At 43.0% G+C, this 11,300-nt stretch overlaps 1 protein-coding gene across 1 annotated transcript; it reads right to left on the reverse strand.

Moving 5' to 3' along the window:
• Positions 1 to 4,781: 4,781 nt before the first annotated feature.
• On the reverse strand, positions 4,782 to 9,200 carry LOC121442855 (melanoma-associated antigen E1-like). The gene is given in 2 exon segments (XM_041644507.1): positions 4,782 to 8,387; positions 9,155 to 9,200. Coding segments are annotated over 2 exon segments (3,075 nt in total). The 3' UTR covers positions 4,782 to 5,358.
• Between the last annotated feature and the right edge of the window lie 2,100 nt (positions 9,201 to 11,300).

Genomic DNA, 11,300 nt, shown 5'->3' on the forward strand with positions numbered 1-11,300 from the left:
CTCCAATATTAGAAATAAAAATTGGAATCACTAGCATAACAAATAATTTGTAAATCTAGGAAATAAGAGAAGAGTGAGAATAACTGGGCAGGGGGTGTATACATGCAGAAAAAGAAAACAGAGTCAAGGATTAACTGGTATATTCCTAGAATTCTAAGAGAGGAAAACAGCTGGTAGTAGAACAGGAAGAAACTGGGAGACTAGTGTGTAATATATTTTGATAAGTGATCAGTGGATTTATAAATTTAGATGTTATTGCATACATTATGAAGTGTAGTTGAAGCTGAGCAATAGAAGAGAACCCTAATTGTACTGAGTTTAGAAATAAATTGTAAGAGATAAAAATAAAATAACAATTATATATACTCTTTTAGAAAGCTTGGTTTTTGCTGGAAATGGTATGCTATCTCTGCATAGAAAAGTGATAATTTAATCTGCACTCATTAAGAGATAATTTCAGTTAAACACTGAATGCCAGTAATACCACTTTCAAGAAGGAAAGAAGTAAAAACACTATTTGACTCTCAATTTAAGTAACTTTCCTGAAGAATACTTGCTATCTCCCAGTTTTCTACCTTTTCTCACTTAGTGACTTGAATTTTGTCTTGGAGTTACTTTTTTGTTTTTGCATTTTGTATAATTATCTGAGAGCTAGATATTTCATCACACATTTTCATACAAATCTAATGACTACTATTTACTTACCAAATTCTTGTCATTGTTCATTGAAATATTCTAATCTAGAAAGAGATAGAACAAAATATTTTAATCAGCAAAAAATCATATTCATCTCTAAAATGATTGCTCTGGTACCATCTACTTAATCAATGAAACTGACAGTAGTCAATCCTGTAATTATATTTTCTCTTCCATGTACCAGTTTTTTAAAAAAGACTTACTTTATTTGTGTGCGGAAGTGGGTGTGTCTGCACATGGAGCTGAAAGAGTCCAGATGAAAGCTATCGACAGACAAATGTATACAAAAAATTACCCAACATTCGAAACTATCAGAGAAATGTACATCAAAAGTACATGCTGATCCATTTTACCCTGGTCAGACTGGTTATAAACAAAAGAAACAACAAATGCTGGTGAGGATACAGGGGGAAAGCGCCCCCTATACACCACTCAGGGAAATATAAATCAGTGCATTCACTACAGAAATCATTGTGGATATTACCCAAGAAAATAAAATTAACGTTACCTTATTATCCGGCCATATTATTTTTAGGTACTTGCCTTCAGGATTCCAAGTTAGCTTGGCACAGAGATGCCTGCTCATCCATGTTTATTGTGGCTCCATTCACAATCACCAACTTATGCAAATAGGTCTAAGTGTCCATCATGGATGACTAGATAAAGAAATGTGACATATATTCATAATGTAACCATAAAAGAACAAAATTATATTATGACAGGAAAATGGATGGAGTTGAATCAGATCATCATGTTAATCAAAATAAGCCAAATCCAAAAAAACAAATGTTTTCTCCCATATATAATCGAAGTATAAATAAAATAAAGTAAAACTTGAAAGGCAGAAGAAAGATTATTTAGGAAGAGAAACAGGATCAGTGAGATGGGGGAGAAGGAACAAGAGAGTGTGATGAGGTAAAAAAAAAAGATCAAAGTACATGATATATATGTATGAGAATGTCACAGTGAAATCCCACATTTTGTATGATGAATATATGCTACTCCAAAAGACACACCTCTACTAAGAAACATGGAAAAGTGATACAGAACTTAACTAGTAAAAGATATCATCAGAATTTTTCTTTCAAGAAGGTCATGCCAAAAGTAAAATAGTTCATTGAGGTGGATGAACAATACCCATGAAGAACAATGAAAAGCTGTTTAATCCCTTTTGATGACAACAATAGTGATAATAACAATAAGAGAAAGAAGAATTACAGAAAGGTGGGCTTAAAATGAATGAAACAATAACCCAGATTCTCAATTCTCCCGGGCTGAAGTGCTTCAGTACTTAAGGCTATTGAGAGTTGCTGGGTTTATACTTCCATAGATCACTTTTTTCTGGAAAAAAACTGACTTCTGTACAGACAAATCTCTTCACCAGGGTCAGGATACATCCAATGGCTGAGCAGCACTATGGAAGTATAAAAATTCAGTCACTTTTCCTAACTTGGGACAATTCTGCAGATTTCAGCTTCTTTTGCATTCTCACAGGTATTGAATCCCAACACACTCCCCGGTAAGATTTTCAGGGAAATTTCCACTTCTCAGCTTAATTCCTGGAAAAGAAAATCAGCTTGCAACATCATCTATGCATTGCTAATTATATCTGGTCATGTTGTATTTTACATGTTATATTTAATTATTACATAATTATGGACCAGGTAAAATCATTATGCTCATCTTAAAAACAGGTTTACTGAAGTGCAAAAGTGTTAAGAACTTATTCAGTTTCTCATATCTGATAATAAGGGAGACCATGGGTTTGTAGCAGGCAGTATAGCTCTAATCACTATGTGTTAATTCCTTTAATATCTTACAATACAATGGAGACTGTTTTCTTGGGTATTTTATTAAAAAACAGATTGACTGACTCTAATTATTTAGTTCAATTTTCCTTGAAAAAGTATATTTTCTTAAAAGAATTAAGAAAAAAATTCTGTCTTAAAATTAGAAGTTCTGTTTTCCTTGGCCTTTTAGTTTTTCAGTACAAGAGCCAACATAATTCTGTCAAAACTAACTCTAGTCCTTCCAGTCCTCAGATGAAAATTTTTCAATAGCTTTCCATCTCACAACAAATACTAAAATCTCATACAGTCAGCTGACTTTTTTTATTCAATATATGTGTAGCTTCTCTTAGGCCAGTTACTACATATCCTTCCTTGGAAGAAATACACTATCCTTCCATTGGCACAAGGTTGACTATTTGACATAGATTTTGCCAATGGACTATAATACAACTAAGCATAAATTTTTAAAAGCACCATGTTGTTCTAGTAGGGCTATTTTACCTTTGCTAGAAAAAAAATAGATTTTCTGTATGTGGGCTACTCCTTTAGCTTGTTTACCTGAATGAAGACAATATAAACAGAATGACAGGAAACCCATGGAGATCATAGAAAATGGGCTCAAAAAGTGTGTTGGTATATATCACTGAAAGTTAAGAGAGTTATTTATTTATACATGTATTTATTTATGTATTTACATGGTTAATTTTAATTATATTTAAATGCATGTGCATGCATGCACATGTGTTTGTGTGGATGCCATGTGTCTGCAGGTACCTGTGGAATCCAGAAGAGGACGTAGGATCTCTGAAGCTGGAGTTTCAGGTGTCAATGAGTTGCTTGGTATGGGTGCTGGAAAACTGGACTGAGGTCCTCTAGAAGAGTAGCAAGTGCTCTTAACTTCTGAGTCATTTCTCCAATCCTTTTTAAAAACATTACTTTTTCTTTATTTTTGAGAATATCATACACATATACAATGAACCATGATCATATCCACCCCTCCCCATTTTTCCTTCCAAGTCTTCCCCAACATGCCCTCCCACAATGTTGTGTCCTTTTTTTCATAATCTACTAGGTCCAATGTGTACTGCTCCTGTGTGCAGGGGTGTGGGGCTATTGAATGGAGCATGGAAAATCTACCAGTGGCCACAAATTTAAAAAAGTATTCTCTCTCCCACAGCAGCTCAACTGCCAATAGCTAGCTCGTCAGCAAAGGTGGAGCCTGGAGAGCACTTTCCCCATCGATAGGACAATTTTGACTAAATTGATCTTGTGCAGGTATTGCAAGGATAGCCACAGTTGGTATGAGCTCAAGGGCACAACAGCCATGCCCAGTGAAGAGCTTTGTATTCCACAAATTCCTCAACACTCTTCCCCATCATCCAGCTCTTAAAATTCTCTCCTCAGTGATGGTAGGGGTAAGAAAGATATACCATTTGGGGCTAAGGACTCAGTTTGGGGATACATATCAAAACTACAGTATAACTCAGAGGAAACTAATTCAAACATCCTTTTTTTTAAGTATTTAAGACAAGTCCTTATGGATCCCAGGCTGACCTTGAGCTCTCAGTGTAGCTCATAATAACCTTGAATTTCTGTCCCTCCTGCCTCTACTTCCTGAGTGCCAGGACTACAGGTGTGAGCTACCACAACTGGTTTATGTGGTACTTGACATAGAATCCAGGGTCTTGTGCAGACAGTCTGAGTTAAATCCCCAGCTCATGGACTCATATATCTTTTTTATTAATTTTTTATTATTATGCATGTGTATATTTTTGTGTGAATGTCTGCCACATGTGTGGGTTGCTGCTAGGGCCAAAAGGCATTGAATCCCCTGGAGATGGGGTTACAGGCAGTTGTGAGGTGCCCAAAGTGGGTGTTGGGAACCAAACTTGGGTCCCCCGGGAGAGCAATAAGTACTCTTAACCAGTGAACTATCACTCCAGCCCCATGGCTCAAATACCTTAATGAGACAGCTTATGACATGTGAAATCTCTTACCAATCCACACCAATACTCACTGACGACTAAATCCAGATTTAAGTCCTTTTACCTCGTGCTGTATGAAGAATTCAATCTTGTCCTCCCACCCCCATTATATTCACTATGGACTATTTGGATTCAGGAATTAGATTGATGTGTTTCCTCTTAACTCCCATAGAACTCTCTACTTAGTGTACTACATAGCTTATATCATAATAAAACTTCTGGTTCTTAAGTTCTGGAGAAGGTACTGTATCTTGTAAATGTCTATCATACTATTACAGAATATACTACTCTCCCCATTGTATGACAGGAATTGAATAAATATTTATTGAATAAATTAGTGCATCAACATTGTTTGCTTTATTACACCTTTATTTTTCAACACATTTTAGCACAGCAAAGCAAATACAGGAAAACATTAGTATTCTTCACACAATAGCAGACGGAAAGGGAAGCCAGCCACAACTTAGTGCTTTGTCAGTTGTTGTATATTTGTTTGTTTAATATCTGAAGCTAGACCACTTTACTGATGATTTTTTTAAAGCTTTCAAGGAAAAGCCTGTATCTATAGCTATATGCTATATATTATCATTTTGACAATGCAATAAGATGGAAAGAGTCCCAAAACGTTGTATAACACTATCAAAACTCTTATACCAAAGTACAACAGAGACAGCAAATAGTCAATCACATTTACATCACTAGACAATATTATTAAAACAATTGAAACTTCAAGATACCAAACAAGAACCAAATATGAAAACACATAAATGGAACTGGAACACAAATATCAAATACAATACGTGACACCCCCCCCAACCCCAATACATGAGAACCAGGGCTCTAGGCCCTGCCCTACAAGGCCTCGCTGACTGCCATACAGTCATCTATCACAAGTTGCGAACAACCAAGGGCCGGTGCCCGGCGTCAGCTCTATTGGCCTCATCTTCCAGGACCTCCCTGTACTGCTCCGGCCAGTCCTGTGGCTCCTTCCTGTGGATTCGGGCCACATATCGCAGGACTTTCATCTTGGAGGTTTCCAAGCGGGCTTTAGGGCCCCACACAAAATCATATTGCACCGGATCACTGTCAGGAACCCGCAAACTGTCAATGTAGCGCTGGCTCAAATACCTACAGGTGATCACATGCTTTCTTCCATTTTGAACTCCCAAGCCCCTCAGAAAGGCCCAGACTGCAGACTCCCTCGCATGGTTGCCCATTATAAAGATGAAGCTCAGAACCTGCATTAGGAAGTTGTTGCCGGGCCTGTTTGGACTGTCCATAATCTCTTCAGCATCTTCCATTTCTCTTCGGTTGTACAGGGTGTAAGAGTGGTTCCTGGGATCAAGGACCACTAGCTCTGTGCCATACACATGATTTAGGGTGCGAGCAGCCCGATTCAGGAGGTCAGGGAACACTTTGCTACACTCTCGACCAATGTAATACAGAATTCCTTTCTTTGGTATAGGCAGCTTAGTTGAATCCATCAGCAGAAATAACTGGAACAACTTCCTTGCCTTGCTCTCTAATCTTGACTCAGGCCATGAATGGGGAGAATACTTCGTGGGACAGCCAGGAGCATCTGAATCAGGAGCCAGGAGCTCTGGAGAAACTTCCTCAAAAAAGCGCCTCCTAAAGTGAGGAACAGGCCGCCGCCATCCATTAGCAACATCTCGGACAGCGTCTTCTTCCAGGGCTTCATTGTACTGCGCTGGCCAGTCCATAGGATCTTTGTTATAGATCTTAGCCATGAACTTCAGGATTTTCATCTTGGTGGTCTCGACGTGGGATCGTGGGCCCCAGTAAAATTCATACTCAACTGGTACACAGTCAGTTATCGGCCTGTAGTCCAAGTAACGCTGCCACACGAACTCAACAGACAGAAGCCTCCTCGGGTTGCCAAAAACAGAAAGCCTTCTTTCACGCTGCACCCCGAACCTCCAGAGCATCTCCCAAATATCAGCTTCCCTGGCTTGGTTGCCATTCAGGAATATCTGTCCCAGGATCATCATCAGGAGGCCCATCTTTGGCCCATTGGGGATGTCTCCCAACCCTTCAAACGGCACAGGTCCCAGTTTGTTGAGCAGGATGTAGGTGTGCTCCTCGGGATCTAGCTCCTTCAGTTCAAACCTAAAAATGCACTCCAGGTGGGCTGCTGCCCGCCTCAGGATCTCAGGGAACTGGCTGCGGTATTCTTGAACAATGAACTCCCTCATTTCCGATTCCTTAATAGGGTACTTGGTCTGATCCTTCAACAGCAGAAACTGCAGCAATTCTGCTACGTTTTGCTCCATAGGCTCCTGAGGCTTCAGGGTAAGGGCAACGTGGGCGGTGCCAAGGCCCATAATGGTAATAGAGTTGGAATTCTCACTGTCTCTCAGGACCTGGAATTCCAAGGAGCCTTCTGAACGCTTCGGGCCTACAGAGGGAGCTGAGGCCTTTTGCAGAGCAAGGGAGGTGCATTTGAATAAGTTCAGGCCGCCAGAAGCACCGCAGCTCAGCTCAGCCTCAGGGTTGTCAGCGGCAGTGCACACTCAGGAAGCGCTAGAGCCCTCGGCAGCGAGGGGCATCTGCAAGGTGCTTGGCCCTTTCCCCAGGGTGTGCAGCCCGGAGGTGCTCGGGCCCTCCACGCAGGGAAGCAGCCCGGAGGTGCTCGGGCCCTCACGGCAGGGAAGCAGCCCGCAGGTGGCGGATTCCGCGGCGCAGGACGCCACCGAGATGCTGAAGCGCTCAGCAGAAATGGATCGCAGGGATGCGCCCCGGCCCTCGGCGTAGGCTCTCGGGCTCTCGCGGGCAGCGGGCCGCACCAAGGTGCGCAGTCCCTTTTTGGAGGTGGGCGGCACTTTGACTCTAGCTCCCCCCAAGATGGTGGGCGGCACCCAGGTGCTCTGGACCTCACCGGAGGGGGGCGGCATAGAGATGCTCAGGCCCTCCGCGGAGGGGGGCGACACGGAGATGTCGGAATCCTCCGAAGCCTAGAGCAGCTCGGAGATGCTCGGGCCCTCAGCAGAGGTGGACGGCAGGTTGATGGCCAGTCCATCAGAGGCAGTGGGCGGCACCAAAGTGCTTGGGGCCTCACAAGCGGGGGAGGGCATGTTGATGCCCGGTCCCTCCGAGATGGTGGGCGACACGGAGGTGCTCGGGCCCTCGCCAGAGGGAAGCGGCGCGGAAATGCCCGATTCCTCGGAGAAGGTGGGCGGCACCGAGGTTCCCAGGCCCTCAGCCAGGGTGGGCTGCACACTAGGGCCCTCATCGGAGTGGGGCTGCTTGGAGATGTTCAGCCCTTCAGAGACATCGAGATGCTCGGAGGCCTTTGAGCCCTTAGGAGCAGTGGGCGACACAGAGGTGCTCGGGCCCTCCGCAGCGGTGATTGGCATAGCGGTGTTCAGCCCCGCAGAGACTGCAAGAGGCCGGGAGGTGCCAGGGCCCTCCTTCCCGGAGGTGGGCAGCTCCGAGGTGCTCGGGCCCTCAGAGATGATGAGCTGCCCGGAGGCGCTTGAGCCCTCTGAGGCGGTGGGTCGCACAGAGGTGCTTGGGCCCTCCCGGGGGATGGGTAGCCCGGAGGTGCCTGGGCCCTTAGAGGCGCAGTGGCCCTGAAGTATCTGAGGATCGCTGGGATCCTGAGGGACGTCTGGGCCTGGCACGGCAGCAGGGAGACCTTTCCCGCTGCTGTTGCGCGCATTTGCCCTGCCACCGCTGCGGCGGCGCGAATTCTGGCTTACCAGCGACGTGGTCCTGTCGACCTGCGTGTGGAAGCTGACACCGACAGGCCCGCAGTCTCGCAGAAGAGGACGCGAGGTGTGTAGGCGCCCCTGCACAGAACTGCCACTAGCAAGTAATGCTGCTGCTGTTGCCAGAACCAAAGTTCCAAGCAAGTCACAGGAGCCGAAATTAGAGGTGGTGGGAAAGAAGGAAGGTTCTAGCCAACGGAGAACGCTAGTCTCAGAATACTCGATTCTCACACCCCGCCTTCTGCCGCAGTCCGCTCAGGCGCAGTTGGGCTCTGCGGCAAGGCGACCCCGCCCCGCCCAGCCCCTCCCGTGGGTCTGCGAAAGTGGATCTGGTGATTCTGCACCAAAACTGCGCAATGGCTGGAGGGAGGCTTTGGTAGGGTAAAACAAGGAGCTTGGAGCAGATGGGCAGAGAATAAAGATGGAGGTAACACTAGCCATTTCTCAGAGTCAGGGTATCTATTAGATGGTTTCTACTCAATTGTCAGGTACTTAATAGATTTTCAAAATTGGTAGTTAGCATCCTTAGGATTTGCATCTTCCTCAAAACCGTTTATGGGGAAAAATATGCGTGCTGCGTGGGAAGGTGAAGCTCTAATTCCTTCCCTTGTCTCCTCTGTCATTTTCTCTCTTGAAGCCTCTAAGAGCTCTTACATTGCTGCCAGCTATAAGAGCCTGTCCCTTCTCCAAAGAGCCAAAGGGCTGGGATTTAGCTCTAATTAAGAAACCTGTAGCTATCTAGACAATTTCACTGTGCAAAGTCCCAACCCTTACAGTACAGAAAATATAATATTTTTGTGGGGTCCTGCCATTGTCCTATTGCAGTTACATCCAAAATTGAGTGGTCCTAGGGTAGTTAGCACCACGGGGGCTATTAGGATACCTCATTGTCAGCTTTGGAAAACTGCAATTAGCATGATTTATGCAGTCTTTGGGGAAGCTTTCTATTAGTTACCAAAAGGCAACTGGTATTTTGAGTCACAGTCAATTGCAGGAAACATTGCCCAGATTGCAAGGAGAAGGAATTAATGGATGGAGGAAATAGTGTGGTTTCCTCATAGACTTACATGGTAACCTATGCAGGCAGTATTCTATATGTTCCTGTGAAGATAATTTTGTGTCATTTAGTGCAATACCAACTGGTTTTATTGAATCGTATGATGTCATACTCTGGCAAGATTTTATGCTAACCACCTTGCATCCAGTACATAGATCCATAACATTGGTTATGAGCCTGTAGCGCACCATTACCCAAATATTTGTGTCTGATTAGCTTCTGAATCAAGTGGTAAATGTCCTTGGCTTGGAGGACAGGCTCATCTTCGATAAGTGAGGCTTGTCGGCGGGCGGGGGGGGGGGGTAGGGCATTCCAGAAGAGATGCTGTAATCTGTAGTAAAATGAGGCTGGCCAGAAGCAAGCCCAAAATGCAGTTAAATATACTATCTTATATACTGCCACAGCTGAAGACACATGTAGATTTGAAAAGTTGAGTGTTTCTTCTTGTTTATATTAATGCGCACTAGAACTCATTTCCTGGTGATTGTCAAGCACATAGAAAAGGGTGCTTCTATGGACACCCAAAATACATCACCCGAATTCTTGGCAATTTAAATAAAGTTGCTAGTTTGATAGCCACACACAAAATTATATCGTGTCCTATCGAATCCTCAGAGGTGGCCACATTACTTCAAAAATAAATACTAACTGTATCATACATTTGCTCTATTTCTGTCCCTTCTTATCATGATGTGGCTATATTTCAGTAAAGAACCACCTGCTCTATCATATCCATTCACAAGGAAACTTTTCCAGAGAGTTTGTTTATGTAGTTTTCATAGCCATAAGGATTGCTCCTTGAGGGTGCAGTAGTATCAGAACACCAACAAATTTCTTTCCAGGTCAGCTTGAATGCTATTGTTCTCATTGCTGTATGTGAGATATCTAACTGAGAACCAGAAAACACAAATTGGCAAAGTTCGACCATATACGAAAGTAAAATTATAACCCAAAGATTTTAGCAACCTTCTCAGAAAAATTGACACTTTTTTTCTACAATAAATAGCCCTGGAAACCTAACTCCTTCAAATCAGACCTTGGATGGTGTCATTTTACTAACATTAGTAACAATCTAGGAAGCTAAAGTATAACTTCTGTAATAACCAGCCACAAATGGCCAGGACTTGATTAATAATTAACAACTTCCATAATTTTTGGCTATGCTTCTAACTTAGGTCCAACAAGAGACAGTCAAATACACAACTCTGAGAAATCACATAGGATGCCCCATTTCTTGTTAGCTGGTCTGCAGCTTCCCCCAATTTAATGGCTGCCAACCTGTACATACCAGAAGCTTGACCTTTCCCACTATAAAATTTTCTCACTCCTCTACCTGCCATTCTCTGCTAAAACAAAAGTGACAGTGGTTGTCTCTTTGCTTCAGTAAACCCTGAATAAAAACTCTCTGCACATTGGGTGATCTTTACTATTTCCACTGTATGTTATTTTAGGATCTCTCAACAACAATGGAGCTGGGATGTGGCTCAGTACTAGAACACTTGCCTAGGATATGTGAGTTTGATCCCCAGCACTACAAAAAAATAACATTGATCAGAAATGCCCTTCAAGTATCTGTCAATGTTTTATTGCTACTGGGTTTAGTGGGATCAGCAAATTTTCTAATAGCTATAAGGAATTAGTTGACCATTTGGATAGGAAATCTAATAGCAGAGAGACATTAGAGTTTTCCATAGGGTCTAATATACTTTTTGTAAGAGCCATCTTTGAGGTAACACTTAAGAACTTTGGTTATTATATATGACAGCCAGTTTTTCAATTGTTGCATATGAAGACACAAGAAGCTTACAGAACACCAACAGACTGGATCAAAAAAAAAAGTACCCTCACACTACATAATAATGAAACACTAAACATACAGAATAAAGAAAGAATATTAAGAGCTGCTAAGGAAAAAGACCAAGTATCATATAAAGTGAGACCTATCAGACTTCTCAATGGAAACAATGAAAACCAGAAGGTCCTGGTCAAGCGTTCTGCAGACATTAAGAGATCACGGATGCCAGCCCAGACTACTTAACCCAGA

This window comes from Microtus oregoni, unplaced genomic scaffold (assembly GCF_018167655.1).
Source record: "Microtus oregoni isolate MIOR12 unplaced genomic scaffold, Mior012 000097F_ref0000449, whole genome shotgun sequence".
Taxonomy (NCBI): Eukaryota; Metazoa; Chordata; class Mammalia; order Rodentia; family Cricetidae; genus Microtus; species Microtus oregoni.